At 53.7% G+C, this 17,654-nt stretch overlaps 1 protein-coding gene across 2 annotated transcripts; it reads right to left on the bottom strand.

Moving 5' to 3' along the window:
* Nucleotides 1-4,026: 4,026 nt before the first annotated feature.
* On the bottom strand, nt 4,027-17,647 carry DBF4B (DBF4B-CDC7 kinase regulatory subunit). Of its 2 annotated transcripts, none has more exons than XM_075171167.1 (11): nt 17,478-17,647; nt 14,827-15,018; nt 13,108-13,158; nt 12,417-12,486; nt 11,397-11,467; nt 10,773-10,809; nt 8,749-8,794; nt 7,763-7,879; nt 7,399-7,525; nt 6,586-6,695; nt 4,027-5,987 (listed from the first exon to the last, which is right to left on the bottom strand). In XM_075171167.1, exons 1-11 carry the CDS (start codon nt 17,622-17,624, stop codon nt 4,586-4,588), a joined length of 2,370 nt encoding a protein of 789 aa, XP_075027268.1. In that variant the 5' UTR covers nt 17,625-17,647; the 3' UTR covers nt 4,027-4,585. The 2 variants fall into 2 exon arrangements, with proteins under 2 accessions (XP_075027268.1, XP_075027269.1); XM_075171168.1 differs by having other exon boundaries at nt 8,749-8,791.
* Nucleotides 17,648-17,654: the final 7 nt, after the last annotated feature.

Here is a 17,654-nt window from a genome sequence, read left to right as displayed (position 1 = left end):
GTGGACAAGCCAGTACTGGCCCCCCCAGCCTGTACAGGACCCCCACCCACCGGTACTGGGCCTCCCAGCCAGTACCAGACCCCTCCCCAAACAGTACAGGACCCCCCACCAGTATCGGACCCCCCCCCATCAGTATGAGACCCCCACCCACCAGTACCAGCCCCCCCAGCCGGTATGGGACACCCCTCACCAGTACCGGACCCCTCATAAGCACCAGACCACCCAAACCAGTACCAGCCCTCCCAGCCAGTAGCTCCAGATTGGAGCGCTCCAGCCAGTAGCAGACCTGCCCCCCCCAGCCAGTACAGGACCCCCACCCAGTCCGGGACCCTTAGCCCGTACCAAACCCTCCTACACTGGTACTGGCCCCCCAGCTGGAATTGGAGCCCCCAGCTGGGACTGAAGCCCCCCAGCTGGTACCGAGCCCCCCCCACCCCCCCCACCTGGTCCCAAGTCCCTAACTGGTCCCCAGCCAGCACCAGAGCCCCTCCGGCCAGCACTGCAGCTTCTAACTGGTACCAGGCCCCCAACTGGTACTGAGTCCCCAACCAGTACCAGGAGTAACCCCAGCCATTATAAGAGCCCCCCAGCTGGGACTGAAGCCCCCCAACCAGTACTGAGCCCCCCGCGCTGGTCCTCAGTCCCTAACTGGTGCTGGGTCCCCAGCCGGTGCTGGTGTTGGCTGTGGGACCCCAGCCCTGGATGCAGCCAGGGGTCCCAGGGGAGGATGCCGAAACCGGGGGTGCTGGTACCCATGGCACTTGGGAAAGTGGGTCAGTCCTGGACCGTCACCGGTGGGTGGGTGCTGTCACCCCGGGGGTGCTGTGGGGTCCCCACAGCCAGGCATAACCCTCAGGGAGTACCAGAAATGAGGACCCCCTCTTAGGTTGCCCCAATTTCGGGGGATGCTGCAAGGCCACATTCCCCACCTGGGGATAACGGAACAATTTTTGGGGGAGAAAAGCCCCGATAAACTCCTGTTTATTGCAGCTGTGGGATGGAGGGCGGGTGCAGCATCGTGGGAGGGTGACGCTCAGCCCCACGGGGGGACACAGCGCAGCCGGGGGCACCCGCGGGAGGCTCCGTCCTGGGGGGCACAGCGGGGCTCCGAGGTGATGGATGCTCCGACCAGCGCGGGGGGGACTCACCCCTCATCGCAGAGACGGGACAGAGACCCCCTGGAGACCGTCAGCCCCAGGCCCTGCTCCCCGGGGGTGCTCAGGGCCGTACCCAGGCGGGTGCTGGGTGTCCCCGCGGGCGGCGATGGGCAGCCCCTGCCTGCGTTTGGGGGACGAGGGGCACGGCTCAGCCACCACGGTGCTCCAGAGCGGTGGGGGGATTCAGGCACTTTGGTGTCCCCAGCTCACCCCAGAGGCCGGCTGCCCCCAGAGCCCCCCAAAAAGAGCAAGCCAGGGGACCTGAACCCCCAGTTCGCATCCCTCACCCTCCTCCAGGACGACTCATCCCACTTTTAAACATTTTTGACCCATTTTGCTCAAAGCCTCCCGCGCCGCTGTGGATCAGGCTCCAGCCCCCTCCTTGGAGCAGCCAGCACCCGGGGGGCTCCCCGCATCTCCCGGGGGGCATCGCCGCACCCCCCTCCTCCTCCCAGCACCTCCCACGGCTGCGATGAACCCAGGGACAGGATTCCCTGCACGTGCCAGCACCCAGCCCCTCTCCACAGGGCATCGGGGAACCACGCTGTGTCTGTTCCCCCTCCCCATGGACCCCCCTCTTTTCCAAGTGCCTTCCGCCGGACCCCCTGCGCCCACTCCCTTCTCCCCCCAGACTCACGCGCCCGCTGGTGACAAAAGCCTTTGGGTACCCGGTGGCAGCTCAAAGCCACCCGTGAAAGCACCAGGCTTGCCTTGCCGGGAAGTTTGTTGAGTATTTTAAGCTGTGAGTCACGGCAGCGCGACGGGCCCCCTCCCCACCAAAACCCACCTTGACACCCTCGTTACCAGCCGCCGCTTTGCTTTTCACCGCTTTTGTGCAAAAGTCGGGGGGCAGAAGCATTTAGAGGTGGAAGCGAAGGCAGGACAGGGCAGGGACATGCCCGAGGTTGGGGAGCAGGGAGGGGGATAAGCCCCAGCCCTCCTCCTTTCCCCTCCCCAAGCTCTGCCGCTCACCTCGTTATCATCAACTCTTTGCAGAGCCTTAACGAACCGAAACCTGCAGCAGCTCCAGGATGGAGGGGGGCAGGTTCGTCTCAGCCTGGTTTTAGCAGAGAGGAGCTGCTGAGGGGTCACGCTCAGGTTGGGGGGCTCACATCCAACCCCCGCAGCATCCCCCCCCACCCCACGTGCGCGGGGGCTGGCACGCGCGCATGCGGGGAAGCGTCTCCCACGCTGCTTTTGTCAGACAGTTGCACGGGGGAACAGGCTCCAGGAAATGCCGATCGCCTCCTTGGCCGTGCCACGGCAGTTCCCGGCTGCCGAGCGGCAATTCCAGGGCAGAGCTTTCTCGGATCAGCCCCACGTCTCTCTCCCATGAAGCTCGGCATGGGGCAGGCAGGCCTTCGAAGCCATGACCTGCTGGCCTTCATCTTCCCCCACGCAATAATTAGCCACAAACGCAGCAACAAGGTGAGGAACCTGCAGCATCAAGCCCAGCTGAGCTGATCCAGCATCTGCTTTGCACCGCAGGGAGGCCTGCAAGGTCACCAGCCTCTCCCAGCGCTCTGCTGGTGGTCCTCAGGACCACAGTGACAAAGGGGATGGGTGCTTCACAGGAGGGCATCTACACCAGATGACAGCAAGCGTATCTCCAGGAAGAACATCTGACCCAAGGCCTGAACCCCGTGGGTCCACAAAGCAGCTCCTGTAGTCCCCAAGACCAGGGGCCCCCATGATGTAGGTCACCGGTCAACGAGGGCCAAGCTGAGGAGAACCATCCTCAGCCCCCAGCTCATCTCCCAACGCCGTCTCTGCTAATGCCCCGGGGAAGCTCACTGCCTCCTCCATTGAGCAACGCTGCCATGAGGTAACCCAGCCAGGGGACAACTGACCACCTTGAGTTTTGGTCATATCCACCATGCTGTCTGGAGGGACCCGTTCCTGGCTCACCCTGCAGGCCAGGTCATAGGGGCACAGAGCTGGTCGCTCCCTCCAGGAGACTGAGCACACCAAGATGTTGGCCAGCTGGTGCACCAAGCCTGTTTCTACCTCTCTTCCAGGTATTATCCTTCAGCTGGGACAGCAAGCAGCTACAGGGACATGACCGCAGCAGAGCCCCATGCCTGGCGTGGTTCAGCTTTGCTCAGCCCTTCGTAACCTGTAAAAGCGTCTTCATTAGGTAAAGAAGAGCCAGAGTTTGGCTGTTGAGCTGGAGAATGATTTAGCTCAGGAGGGACCTCTGAGGCCTCTAGTCTGGCCTCCTGCTCACAGCAGGGCTACCTTATCCAGCTGCTCAGGGCTTCACTTCAAGCCTTGAGCGAAGGAAGATGGTTGTCCTTCACTCAGGGCTTGAAAATCTCCACAGACAGACTCCACTGCTCTGGGTGCCTGGCCCAGGGCTGTCCCACCCTCCCGGGCAGGGAGCCTTTCCCAACCTGCACCTTGGAAGCCCTAGCTTGGGACATCTGGCACCACTGAAGGGTTGGCTCCATCCTACTTGGAACTGCCCTTCAAGAAGTCACAGGCTGCTTTTAGACACCCCTCAGCCTCCTCTTGGGAAGACAAACCCAGCCCAGCTCCGACCTCCTCTCCTTGGCCCTGTGTCACAGTCTCCACCGACTGCTCTCCAGTTTCTCCACGTCCCTTTTTACCTGGGGCCATCCCACATGTGGGGTACAACAGCTTCCCAGAGCCTGCTGACCACATTCCTAGGGCAAACCACGTATGGGGTGATGTTATGTGACCAGAGCCACCGCTGCCCTGTATTCAGCCTGGTGCCCACCATCACCCCCAGATCCTTTCCAGCAAGGCTCCGGTCACTACCTAGCCTCTACTGATGGACGTTTCACGCAATTTCAAGCTAGCTGTGCTTAAGGCCACCAGATAAGTTTTACCCAGCGTACAGCAGAGCAGGATCTCATCTTCCATTTTATTTCAAAGTTTAAAAGTTTGCTTAAAAAAAACCAACTTAGTACCAGTTATAAACATCTGTAAATACTTAAAGACATCCAACAAAACCCCAAACCACATGAAGAACACAGATCTCACCCCCAGGGTCCTCCTCTCCACAGCCTCTGCACCTCCAAGGACTGGGTGAGAGGAGGAACAGGCCATGCTCTCAATCTGGAAGGGCAAAGAGCATATTCCTGCTGAAGAGATACTTCCAGAGAGACCATCTTGTCAGCAGACCAGTGAGAAGTTAAAGGAAGCTACTGGCTCTAAACGTTACCAGCAGAGAGGAGGGAAGATCCCAGCCCTCTCACAGCCAAGGACTGTGAAACCACCACATCACCCAACAGGAGAGCTGCCCAGGTTGTCTGTGGTGCCTGGAGACCATCCCAATGCTGGTGGTCCTCACTCCAGCTCTTGGGTGTACCTCCTGGTCCTGACAGGGAGGGTGGCTTGTTAAATCTCTTTCCAGCCACTTCACAGCTCCCACTAAGGGCCCAGAGAACAGCCAGGAGACGGTTTTAACTAGTCCAGCTGCCAAAAAAGGTCTCAAACATGGGGAAGGAGGCTCCTTTGGTCTCTGTGCAGCAGTTCCAGCAGTTCTTGTCCTCTTTGCCTGCCCAGGCAAGCTCCGACTTCTGCTTCAGGACCGAGCAGAGCTGAGACTCATACCCACTATCCCTCACATTGACATGCGTCCTCTGAAGCAAGTCCCTGTCCACGGACTGAATCCTGCTGTCCTGGACACCCGTTAGCGTGGAGAGCAGTTGGACATCCCAGTCTGACTCAGAAGAACTTTTGCTGAAGTCGTGATCAGCCTGTGCGTCGTGTGGAAGAGGCTGAAGGAGCCCAGGGCATGGAGCCTGCTCTCTGCTGTGGCCTGGGAGGTCAGGTAGTTCGGGTGCTATTTTTTCTGCTGCTCTGACACAGAGCGAGCAGCAACATCTGGCTTCAGCCGCAGGCAGTTTTGGAGAGGGCAACCGGCCAGTAGGACAGCTGGTCTCGCTCATTGTGCTCTCCAGATCAGGACTACTCACATTTCTGGGTGTGTTTTCATTCTCCCCTTTGAGCTGCTTCCCTTGGGAAGTCACGTTCACTCCGCTCCAGCCACGCTCGCGGACAGTGCTGGCTGCAGCAGCCTCTGTGGGATCAAAACCCACAGACACAGCTTCAAGGGAACCCGGCCATGATGTAGGGTCCCCAGGGTTCCCGCACAGGCACAGGTCCAAACCAAGGGAGCTACGAGGTCTGTTGGAGAGCTTTGTGCTTAGGGGCAAGCTGCCAGCCTCCACCACACCGGGCAAGCCCGGCTCAGACATTTGTCCTGCGCCCTGTCCACCCATCCCACCATCCGCTGGGTTTGTCTGCTCACACGGAGAGAGGCCACCACCCAGCTCCATCCTGGGCTTCTTTCCCACCTGGGTGCTCTGTCTGGAGGAGAGCTGGCGTTTCCTGGAGGCAGGCAGTGCTTGCGGAGGATGGCTGAGAGACCCAAGCACTTGCGGTTTATGAGGTTCAGATGAAAAAGCAATTGCCTCTCCAACAGGAGCGGCCGCTACGCGAGTCCCCCAGCCCAGGTCAGGAGCCAAACCTGAATGCGTATCCCCCACCGCAGACTCCTCCGTGGTGCCACGCGCAGCACAGACCCCTCTGGTGAGTCCTGCTCCAACAGGCAGCCCCAGAGAGCAGTTCTTTGACAGCCCCCCTCCTTCTCTGGGATTACTGACCCTGTCCCTGGGCAGGCAAGGGGAACATCCCTTGGTCTTCAGGCCACGATCACGCTCTGTATCAATCAACAGTTTCACAACACCCTGCTCAGCCTGCTCCTTTTCCTTTCCCAGTTCTGCTGTCAGCATCTCAATTCCTCCAGTAACTTGTGCTTGAGGCACTAAGCGTTCATCTGTCAGGCAGGACCGAGGCACCCTGAGAAGAACCAGCAGTTAATGCTCACTCTCCGGGCCTAGCAACACCCTCCCCTCAGGGAGACGAAGGGTTTTCTGCAGTGCAGGGTGTTTGAAGCCCTTGCTCAGGAGGCAGTAAGAAATTTTAGACTGGCGAGGCTCAGCAAACAGCGATACTGCTGCTGGCAGAAGAGATGGGTAGCACGAGGGATCTCAGCCTTCTCAACAGCCCAGGGCCCAGGCACAGAAGTGCTACCAGAGCAGCGGGGTTTGCGTCAGACATGGGGACAGAAGAGATGGGCTCAGCTGCCCTTTCTAGTTTAAGAGGCACTAGAAGTCCACGGGGAGTTCCCTGAGGCAGAGAAGCCGCAGAGAAGCCACAGAAACGCAAGAAGAACATCTCCCACGGTTCATCTAAACCTTGTCTGGCAGGTGCCAGGTCGGTCCTGCAGAGCCAGTTGCAGCCCTCTGCTCCCTGCTGGCTGATTCCCCGGCACAGGGCGTGCGCTAGGGACCAGTACCACAGCAGCACGGAGACTCAGGCCCCGTTCCCGTGAGCGTGCCACGCGGCACCATGCTGCTTTTCAGCTCCAGGACTTACCGGATTCGCAAAGACTTACTTGGCTGACCGCTCCACAAAGTTGTTGGTGAGCTGCGAGATGACATGATCCACAGGGGCGTACTGCGAGTCGTCCATTGCAAACCGCTTGTGCTGGGGGCTCTGGAGGTGCTGTAAGGTGGCAAAGGCCCTTTTAGCAACCCTTATCCTTTCACAGGAGGGAAATCTGCAGTAACAGCCACTTCCCACAGCCTGACTAGAGGGCAAACAGCCTTTTCACCAGATAGAGCCATTGTTTGGAAGCAGATTTGGGAAACGTAGGCAACGCTGTTAGCCCCGGTTGCTTACAGCGAGTATTCTGTTCCCATAGACACCTGCTGATGAGGAGGTCGTGTCTATATCTAACAGCAGCCTACAGCTTTCCCCAGCAGCTAGTAAAAATGCAGACTCCAACTACATACTGTCTATCACTAAAGGCTCTGAAAGCCACATTGTTTGGCATCTTCCAGGAGATGCAAAAACCTCTTCTGACCTTTTTAATCAGGCTGTGACTCCCAACTGCTCAGGATTAGGTTTCCCACCTTACAGATCAGGTGACAGGATGGCTCTTGAGGCTCTCCTGGCCCCAGAGATGAGCAAGTCATGCTCCAATCTTCAAAACCATTGTTCGCCCAGACCAGGAGGTCAGAACACAGATATACTATGCCTTTTATCTATGAGGCTGATCCTATGCGGTACCATGAAGGCTGTAGTAACAGCAATCTGCCTTCCTTCCAAAAGGGTTCGTACTGATAACAGGCACAACATGATTAACGAAGTCGCTGAGTGGCCCCCCTAACTTTTGCAAGGAACCAGGTCCCAGGGGAGCCTTTACCTTCTGCAGTTCTTCAAAGGTCTCTTGGCAGCACTCACAAAATCCCCTCTTTTTCTTTGGCACAGTGACCGGTGTGGATCGGGGGCTCTTCTCCCCCTCGCTGCGCATCGGACAGCCCTCCACACCCCTGCAAGGTAACAGCAAAGATCTTCCCTGCCCTCACTTGACAGCATCGGCAGGTAGCCAGCTGCCTGCGTAAGGGCCAGGGAGGCAGTGCTGCCTTTGAGCTACAGCTGAACCCAGAACGGGGCTCCTTTCACCTGCATCCAGAAGACAAGCGATTCTCTAAATCCCAGGAACCGGCAGGGCAGCAGTTAGCAGAGGAGATGGGTTAAAAAGTTGCACAGAAGGAGCTACAACCTACCTGGCTCTGCAAGAATTCGAGAGGCTTTTCAGAGGCTCAAATGGGCTGGAGCTTTTGGGTGCCAGGAAGTTCAGGTCGGGAAAGCTTTTGAACTGGTGATGGAAGGGTCGGAATTGCCTGAAAGCAGCAGATCAGGACATCAGACTTCTGGCAGTGATAGCATGGTTAGAGAGCTGTCCCTCCCTCAGAGGGGCTCAAGGTGCTGCCTCATTTATGATGGGATACTGGCCATCGCTGTCCTTTCATTTGGCTGTTCCAGAGATTTCCCATTTCTCACTGGAAGTACTAAACCTGATTCCCAGAAATGGCACTGATGGGGGGGATGTTTTGGACAGAAGGCAGGCTTGCCTGCTCAGCTAAAAACCCACCTTTTGCCCCCGAGGCACATCAGCAGCAGGCAGTGCAGTATTTTCAGCCTCACAGCAGCATGGGAAGGTTTTGGTTCCCAGATGACATCTCTCTCTTCACACTTTATTGCATGCAACATGTAAAACCTAATATTTGACTTTGCAGCTGCCTTAAATGTTGTCTTCAGAATAATTGATTAGCGCTTTGGATACCGTTAGAGTTACAGAGTTGTTAGAAACACCACAGAGATCAGATCCCCTTGTGCTGGATGCTGTAATCAAGTTACAAGCCCTGACCTCACGCGCTTCAATCTCCTTCCTCATTTCAGAGGGCTCAAGCAGATTAAGTGACCTGCCGAGGACCACAAACAGAATCCGAGCAAGGAAGTAAACTCTGTTGTCAAGTCTCGTTTAGCACCTTTCCCCCCCCCCGACATATGAGCCACCTAGATCGTTTCTCTAAACTCCATTTGCCTCCCTCTAGGAGAGGGTCAACTTCCCGGTCTGTAACAGGGTCTTCAAAGAAGCCACGCTCTGCCTTGGGGACAGAATATTCACTGCAAATAAAACCAGTACAGGACTCCGACCCTGGGAGCCCCTGAGCTTTTAAGGTGTGATATTTAGAAAGACCTCATTTACCTGCTCTGGTCTTCAACCTTCAGAAAAGGGGGCTTCAATTTTCCTGCTAGAAAGAAAGCTGGTTAGAAGTTGCCCTGGCCAAATTCATTCCCCCAACAGAACTGTGCTACAGAGCCAAGCTCATCAGTACTTCTGACACCTGTGAACGTCAAGAGATGGCCAAGCACAGCCAAAACAGCTCTTTGGGTAACCTACAACAGCCCTCACCTCCAGAGCGTTCAGTAGGGTGACCAAATCCTAGAGGCAGCCCAACTGTAGGATGTTTCCACCTTTGAAAAAACATCCAGCTAAGCCCCTTGCATCTTCAATGTCTACTCAGCCTTACCAGCCAGTGGCCTAACCCCAAGCCTCCAATTCTGACTCGAATCCTAAAAACTGTCACACATTCTCAGTGCAACATGCTGCCAAGCCCAAGAGACAAGTTTATAAGAAACAAATTGCAGCAGCAGTTGCACAAGCACAGAGCTCTGCCATCAACCCTTCCAGCACCTTTTTCTCCCTTTACCTTTACACAACAGCCTGGAGTTCAGAATGGCTCAGGCCAGGACAGTTAAGTCAACGCAATAAGAGCTGCTGGAGACAAACCAACATGCTGCATAGCCAAGCCTGGCAGGAGAACACTGCTAAAGAGCAATATCTGGCCTTTGCTTGGTCCCTGAGGAGGGCAAATAGCAGCTATGCTTCCTACAGAGGCATAAAATATATTAAGGGAGCAGAAGAAAGCCTCAGCAGTGCATTCAGGGAAAAGGTTTTCAGGGCCAGGCTGGGAGAAAAGGCTAGCAGGTCCCTCCTGCCTCACAGGTATGTTCAACTCGCAAGCGATAACATTACGCTCAGCCTGGAAATCTGAGTACAGATCCGGTTAAGAAACAAACCAACACCAAGGTATTCCCACAGGGCATCTGTCTGACCCTGAAACCAAGCCTCTCATACCTCCCTTATTGCCTCAGAAGGGCGAGGTGTTTTGTTTTCTTGTGATCTTGGCACTCAATGCTATTTTCTCCAAAGAAACTCTAACCTCATCCTCCAGAAAGGCTGAGTCCACCTGTCCTCACCAGTTCATTCCTCGAGCCTCATCCTGAGCTTGCATCAAATGTGCTATTACGTCACTAAATTAGCTATTTAAGTACAGGATCAATTTTTCCACGTAAATGCTGCCAAATGCTTAGCACTTCTGAAAGCAAGGCCACGTTTAGGGCCCCAGATAAAACTCAGACTGGTGCGCAGGTCCTGAGCTCTCATGGCAGCGCTGAACAGTGACAAACGGTTCAGCTGTCACCACGAGTCCCCAGGCAGGGTTCAGAGTGTGCCACAATGAAGAGCTCTGAGCTTGCAGCAGACAATCTGCCTTATCCGACAGCTTTTCGAGCCTTTTTTCACCACCTTCCCCCCTAAAACTGGAAAATAATCTTCCAAGTGTCACACACAGAATCCAGGTTGGAGTCTGCTCTGAGATATTACTGAGCGTTCACTCTCCAACCAGCAGAGTCAAACAAGTCACAAATTAATTTACGTCACTGGTGCCAATCTCAGTACCACAATTGGCTCTTGTCTAATTGCAGATAAGAACCTGGTTTTTTCCCCCCCTCCTCCTTTGGAAGCGTTATCCCTAGATTGGTGTCTCAGCAGTACATTTCAGCCTAACAGAAGTGAGTGGGTTGTGAGGAACACGCTCTCCTCTGTAGAATGCATTATTCTTCAAAACTTCGTTTGAGCCAGTGGGTTCAACGTGCAGTGCCGGCAGCACAGTTCTCAGGTGCCTCGGGATTCTGGGAGCTGCGCTGCAACGGTTTATGGGATTTTTAAAAACACTGCCTGAAATCAAAGGCATAACATCCTCAGCTGTATTAGGAGGCTGCAGCTAGACTCAGACAAGGAGTTACAAAACCCATTCAAGAGAAACTGCCTTAACAGTTGGCATATTTTGGATTGCTGAAGTTTCAGATGGATTTTCAAATTCTAAACGAGGCTTCTTCAAGCAGCTCCCCATCTGATGTAAATAGGAGCACAACTTCTGGGCCTACCTTTGCGAATTTTTGATCCGGATGCAAGGCACTTTGCCTAAAGGGAAAAGTGACATATTTAGTATGGAAGCCAGCACAGGCAGAACTGTAATTACTGATCCCAGAGCAGCAAAGCGAGATTGCAGCAGTCTCACCCACCACTTCAGAGCTCCTGCATCAGAGACTATATCACCTCCCCCTGATATTTTGTCTCCCGAGTTACCTGAGTTATTTTAAATACAATATACAGGCTGCCACTCTCTGATCTTATGCCCTAACTTCTCACTGACCTCTCCAATCCATTAAAAAAACGCTTCAGAAAGCCAGTGTACTAGCTGCATATGATCTTCGTTTTACCCTTGTCCCTTACAAGTCAAAATCAGTATTAGCTGTGCTACAGAGGAGATTGGTAACTAACGGCTGCCTCATTCTCATCTGTTTTTACCCTCACTTTATAAAAGAAAAAATTCTTTGAATTTTGACATCTCCATCAATAACAGAAGCAGCAGATTGCCCAGCGTTGGATGAAAACCAAGGAGATCACCCTGCTTACAAGCCCAGTAGCACTAGAGGAGCTAGAATGATTGTTTAGAGCTACCGAGGGATCCTGAGCACCTCAAATCGGGCTGGAGTTAGGTCAGTTACCTCCACCTTCTGGCATCGTTTCCTTGCTCCCGAGACGGCACGCAGCAGCTGTTGAGCGTACGACAACATTTCTGCGCAGGTGGGATGTCAAGGAGCCATAGCTCAACAGGAGAAGGTGAGCTGTTCCCCTCCACCGACTGCAGCACAAGTGTAACTCCCCATCCGCCCCAGGGAAAAGCGCGTAGCACCTGGGCCTGCCACCACCTGGCAGGGCATCACCGCTACACAGTTAATTTGCCCAAGGAGCAGCCAAGAAAGAGTGCTTTGAGGGACGGCACCCCATTTTGCTCTTTAGCAGAGCTGGAGGCTGGCTTTAAGTCTCTACAGAAACGAGACACTTAAGAATTTTGCAGCACGCAGACCAGACCCTGACATTTGAAAGCCCTGACAGGCTTGCAACGCCGCTGCGGATCAGCGGAGCTGGCTGCTCAGGAACGTGTACTAGCAGCGGCTGCCTCCATCGCGCATCCAGACAAGCTCAGCCATGGCTGTATGTCACTGTCATTGGACGCTCGGGAACCTTTTACTCCAGACCTATTATTAGAATCAGAGTTTCACCATCTGTCTTTCCCATCACCCCCTCCCCATTCATCACCGAGACGGGAAGCGCCTTCCAGCACAGGTTCTCAAACATCAGTACTTCCTAATTAAAAACGACCAAATCCTGCCATTATCATGATCTGTACTTACAGGTCAATTAGTAAAAATGGTCTTTTTGGGACAAATTAATGCACTGACCAAGCTATTAACATTTTCTAACATTACAGCTTCAGTATATTACAACATACTCAGTGTTTGCTATTGTAAATGTGACCGTAGCATGTTCTATACATACAAGGAAATCCGGTTTTTGAAGGGCAGACCTAGCTAGCCACAGCCAGGACGGCATCAGTCGAGTACCGGGTATTGCTCACAATTTCTTCCTTCTCCTGTACCACACTCGCTACATCACTTCTGCTCCACCTGTCTCAAAAATCACTAATTGCCAATAGCTAAATTTCAGCCTACAGAGAAGGATACCATCCACGTGCAAGATCTGGACTCCCCACAGGCGAGCGTTGGCGAGGATACTGCTGCCACTGCAGGTGTCCTGTACAAACAGAGAGGTTTGGCAAGGTACAGCTCAAAGCAGAGATGGCTGTGTGAGCACATGCAGCTCTAAATCTAGTTTAGAGAGATTTTCTTGTTGCCCAATTGACAGACCACTGCGTAGCTGTTATTAAAATCAGGGCACAGCAGAAAACGTTCGAAATCACGCTTTATCTACCCCAAATTAACAGTAGCATCTAGGTCAAATTTTTAATCCCTGCTATAGCATGAGCTTCTAAGTGGGCACTGAGATTCTTTTGGCTGCTTGCGACATCAGTGAAAGGACTGCAGGGGAGCCTTTTGCCCCAGCTATGTGGCTTTAGTTCTTTCTAGGCTAAAAATTCATCTAACAATGGGTCTTGCGTTAATAATTCTTTTGTGTTGAGCACCTAGATCACTGGGACAGGCCTTAGAAGCACTTAACATGGACAGATGACACAGCAGGAGCACTGCACAATATTCTGCAGAGCCACAAGCAACTGCTTCATACCTTTACCAGTCCCAGAATCTGCTCCATTCAGCAGGCGGGGGCTCTGGAGAAGTGGCTGGCACTGGTTCCGCACTGCTCAGCAGTACTTTGAACATACCCAGCTAAAGAAAAGCCCATCCGCACGCTGCTCACCTGATTCTTCATGGCCTTCTGCAGCAGTTCCTTTCCCCTGCTGATCAGGGCCTGCAGAGAAAGAAGCCAAGTGCTACGTTAAAGCAAAGAGCTACCAGGCAGCGGCAAGCTGAGGACAGCATGGCTGTCCAGTAAGAATGATTTCTGGTGATACCCGCTCTCTGCTGGGGAGAAAAGTCTGGCCAAGACTTCATCTCAAAGACAGCAGGACTGAGCATTTCCAGGGAACGCAAACCGCAGAGGCACCCATTAGGTCTACACTAAGCAGCTGCTCAGCCAAGGCTTGGCTTTCACTGAACAGCAGCGAATACTCCAGAGCGAGCCAAGAGGAAGTAGCAACTGAGCTCGGAATCTCTGCCTGCCACATCCCAACCTGCTGGCAGGGGTTAGGAACATCCTTGCTAGCCCTTCCCGGGAATAGTGTCTCATTTGCAAGCCAATGATTTCAGCAAATAGGTTAAAGCTCTTTGTAAGACAAATGAATAGCACTGCAAGCAAGGACAGGGGAAGAAACACCACCGGTGAGTGAAAACCCTGAATCAGCTGAGGCTTCCCACCTGCAGGCGGTCCAGATCCAGCTGGCAGAGATGCCCGTGGCCTAGACTGGGGCAGGGCTCTCCCCACAGTCGCAGCTTCCAGCAGACACCAGCCTTCAAGGCAGGACGCTGGAGCTTTGGCCACAAGCACCGAGCAGAAAGCCCAGCTCCAGCAGGGTGAATAGGACCTAGAGAAATCCCTTCTTGCTTGCCCTCGTAGATCTCCTCCCAGGTTACAATGGCCTTGCCCTACCGGTGTCTGTGAGCACGCATCCAGAGCCTGCAAGGGTTTTATCTTCTCTACATTTCTCTGAGTCCTGGTTTAACCCTAGCCAGTAACTAAAACCCACGCAGCCACTCGCTCACCCCTGCCCCCCCTCTGGTAGGTTGGGGGAGAGAATTGGGAGGGCACAAGCAGAAAAACTTGCCGGTTGAGATAAACACAGTTTAATAGTAGAAATAAAACAAAATAGAACAGTAATAATAACAACGATAACAACAACAATAATAGAACATAGAAAGCAGGCGATGCACAATGCAACTGCTCACCACCCACTGACCGCGTGTCCCGAACCACGAGAGCCCCTCGCTCTTCCCGGACCACGCCTCCTCATTATATACTGAGCATGACGTCACATGGTACGGAATACCGCACTGGCCAGCTGGGTCAGCCGCCCCTGCTATGCTCTGCGCCCCCGCCAGCTTCCTGTGCACCTGGCAGAGCATGGGAAGCCAAAAAGTCCCCAACCAAAGCGTCAACGGGCCATCAACGTCCCTCTCATACCAAACCCAAAACACAGCTCCCCCCCCCAGCTACTGGGAAGAAAGTTAACTCCGTCCCAGCCAGAACCAGGACACTCTGGCTTTTCTAGACACACTTCTGCATCAGGACAGACTGCCTATTCTGTTGGGAAGCCAGCCAAGCCCTCTATTCCCTCTGCTATTTGAGTAGATATGCTTTGTTTACTGCTCAAAGCTGCGATATGTGCATTTGAGCGGACAACGATACGCAGACATGAGGAACATCAGTACGAATACGAATGGCCAGACCAGGGGAAAAAAAAACGCACAATGTATTTGCTCAGGGCAGGAACAACTTTACCTTCCAACGCTAGTCTCAGGTTCTACTCTATAGATCCCTCAGGCCAAACTTTGAGGTGGCCTAAACTTTTATAGCTCTTACAGTGTCTGGTGGCTTCTGGCGAGGTCTGGTATGGTTCCCTTTGGAGGTAGAAGGCATTGGGCTCGTGGCTTTTGCATCCTCTGAAGTTACGTTGCTCCACTTCTCAGTCCGAGTCCTGGCTTTGTCTCGTTTGGCTTCTTTGCTGCTAGAAACCACGTAGCTGACTTCTTTGCTTAGGAAGCTTTCGGTCACCTGCAGCAAGAGACAGAACAGAGCAGCTCTGAAACCATCCAACAACTCCGAGCTGAAAGAGTCCTGCCTTTAGCTTAATCCCACACAGAGATAAGGGGCAGCTGAAAGTACTCGTCTCTACAAGTAGATCCTTCTTCCAGTCCTTACTGCCGTCTCACAGAAGGAGAGGAGATCCTATGATGTGCAGAGCGTGCACGCCCTAGAGCTACACTGCAAATAATCACCAGAACTGTCGCCAGACTGAGACTTCCACGATGCTGTCTACCATTATCTACTCAAACAATGGTTTCAGAAAAAAAAGCACTAGGTGAGAAAACAGCCCTGGACGTCACGCATCAGTGTGGAAGAGCTCTGTTCTCAGGAGAACAGAACACATTTTAGCAAAATAAAGTAGAAAGTGAACAGCTGGGACTAGCAGCTCCTAGAACAGGACAGCAGGGAACTAGAAAGCCAAACCACACACACACACGCCTTTGCACAGAAGCTAGAAGTCCGAGGAAGAGGTGGAAACCCCAAATTTGGGATGCTAACAGTAGGCTTATCAGAAACTCAGCAGAAGGCAGACAGCCATGGGGCACTAACGCACAGGTATGAAGCCCACAGGAGAACAAAGATCTGAGCAGTCTGAAATCACGGCTGCTGAACAAGCCAGTTCTGCTGTGTTACAGAATCCCTGTGGATCGAGATCCCGGACCCACTTGTGCGAAGTGCCACAAACGACATCGCAGGCTGCCCTGCAAGGGTGACTTGTGTTACAGGAGATCAGGGAGGCTGCAAGCACAGAATAGAGTATATCAAAATCTCCCCATCTAAATAATGCTCCAGGTGTTACCACCCCTACGTCAAGGCTAAGTTCAAGATGCCACATGCAAGTCCAAGGCCATAAGATGCTCTTAACTTGGTCCTGAACAACGCACAGGGCCTGGGTTTGGGTATTACTGAAGAGCAGTTTTACAGATGGTGGCCACGGTGCACTCGAATTCAGTATCTCCACAGGAGAAAGGGGAATGAGAACTCCACTCCCAGTGGTCCCCATTTCAGAGAGGGAAGTGACCCGAGAAGATGCCCGATGAGAAGAGTGGCAGTCAAAAGGCTAAAATTATTTCCAAGTAGCGCGGCAGCTACGTAGAGAAATAACTGACTGCTGGGAACAAGCGTTTCTCAGACTTGAAGATTCACAGCTAAATAAGAGATGCTACGGGAAGGAGAGTGTCCCTGAGTGTTGATGGCGAGGACAGAAAGAAATCAGCAAGTTCAGCATGAAGTTGTGATTAAAAAAAAAAGGGAAAAAAGTGCAAGCCAGCTTCCCCACGTCTCTACGGCCAGCACATGATCCTGGCAGCAGGGATACAGCAGCAACAAGAGATAAATGAGTATTTTACACCTGTGTGTAGCATTGAAGGATTTAAGGAAGTTTTGGAGTGCACATGAGAAATCCACCCCGAACAGAGAGATTAAACAGTTTGAAAACAAACAGTAACAACTATTAGGACCAAACTGTACTTAAGAGTCATAAGGAAACTGAAAGATGAAACAGATGAACAATCAGCTGCTGGGCACAGCCCCTGTCCTCAGTTCCAGCCTGGGTGACTGATACAACTTTTTGAGGGTCTTGGAAGAGGATATAAGGAATTGGTGAGCAATATCAGCACCAAGGAAACCTAGAGAGGCCACGAAGAATGCCATATGGATCCATCCAAACAACAGCTTCTCAGGGAGAAGGGTCCAGATGGCGTATCTGGGAAAGCCATGAGAAAAAGTACACGGCTACATGACAAAAGAGATTTGGCTGGCGTTACCCTGCTTTACCCTAAGTTGAATTCCAGGAAACATTTGAAAGTCCCACAACTTCCCTAAAAAATTAAGCTGCCACAGGCTGTTGTGAGGGATGAGGGGGAACCAGGCAACCAGTTACCACTGACCAGAAGGCACTCCCATGACCAGGCAACCAGTTATCACCCACTGGAGGATGCTCCCATCACCAGGTAACCAGTTAGCATCTACTGGAAGGCGCTGCCATCACCACACAACCAGTTACCACCACCTGGAAGGTGCTCCCATGACCAGTCAACCAGTTGCCCCCCCCCAGAAGATGCTGCCAGGACCGGGCAACCAGTTGCCACCGCGCAGAAGGCAGGAGCAAGCAGGCCCAGCGCCCCACGAGGGGTCTGGAACGAGCCAGCAGCGAGGGGAGGAAAGCGTCAGGCAGCGGAGGGCGGCCTCCTTCCCCAAGTGGCCCCCCGGCTGTGAGGCGAGGCCCACCGGGGACCGGGAAGGGGAGCCGGGCGGATGCGTAACCATCTCAAATCAACACCGGGAGCAAGCAGGAAAATAAGGAAACAGTTAAAAAAAAGAGAGCAGACAGAGAAACGCAGCGAGAACAGAGACGGGGCCGCCTCAGCCCCCGGTCACCCGGCCCCGGGGTGAGGGGGGCCCCGGGAGCCGCCGCGGCCGCTCACCCCGCCGAGGCGCCGGATGGCCTCCGCCAGCTCCCGCGCGCTCCGCCCGCTCGGCAGGTCGAGGTAGAAGGACTTCCCGCGGAGAGGCCGGGGGGCGGCCGGGCCCGCCATGGCGCTCTGACCGGGAGGCACCGCTGCCGCCGCCATTTAAATTCCCGCCCACCCCACCCCTAACGG

This window comes from Calonectris borealis, chromosome 22 (genome assembly GCF_964195595.1).
Source record: "Calonectris borealis chromosome 22, bCalBor7.hap1.2, whole genome shotgun sequence".
Taxonomy (NCBI): Eukaryota; Metazoa; Chordata; class Aves; order Procellariiformes; family Procellariidae; genus Calonectris; species Calonectris borealis.
Note: the sequence above shows the minus strand (reverse complement) of the source record. Positions and strands in the feature narration are given on the sequence as shown.

What these genes read in the sequence shown, in the direction of transcription:
- DBF4B (XM_075171167.1), bottom strand. Translation starts at nt 17,624, where the DNA reads ATGGCGGCGGCAGCGGTGCCTCCCGGTCAGAGCGCCATGGCGGGCCCG. An exon ending in AACGATGCCAGAAGGTGGAG is followed by an intron (nt 10,810 to 11,396) that starts GTAACTGACCTA and finishes TTTTCCCTTTAG; the next exon opens with GCAAAGTGCCTTGCATCCGG. An exon ending in CCTTTGAAGAACTGCAGAAG is followed by an intron (nt 6,696 to 7,398) that starts GTAAAGGCTCCC and finishes GCCACCTTACAG; the next exon opens with CACCTCCAGAGCCCCCAGCA.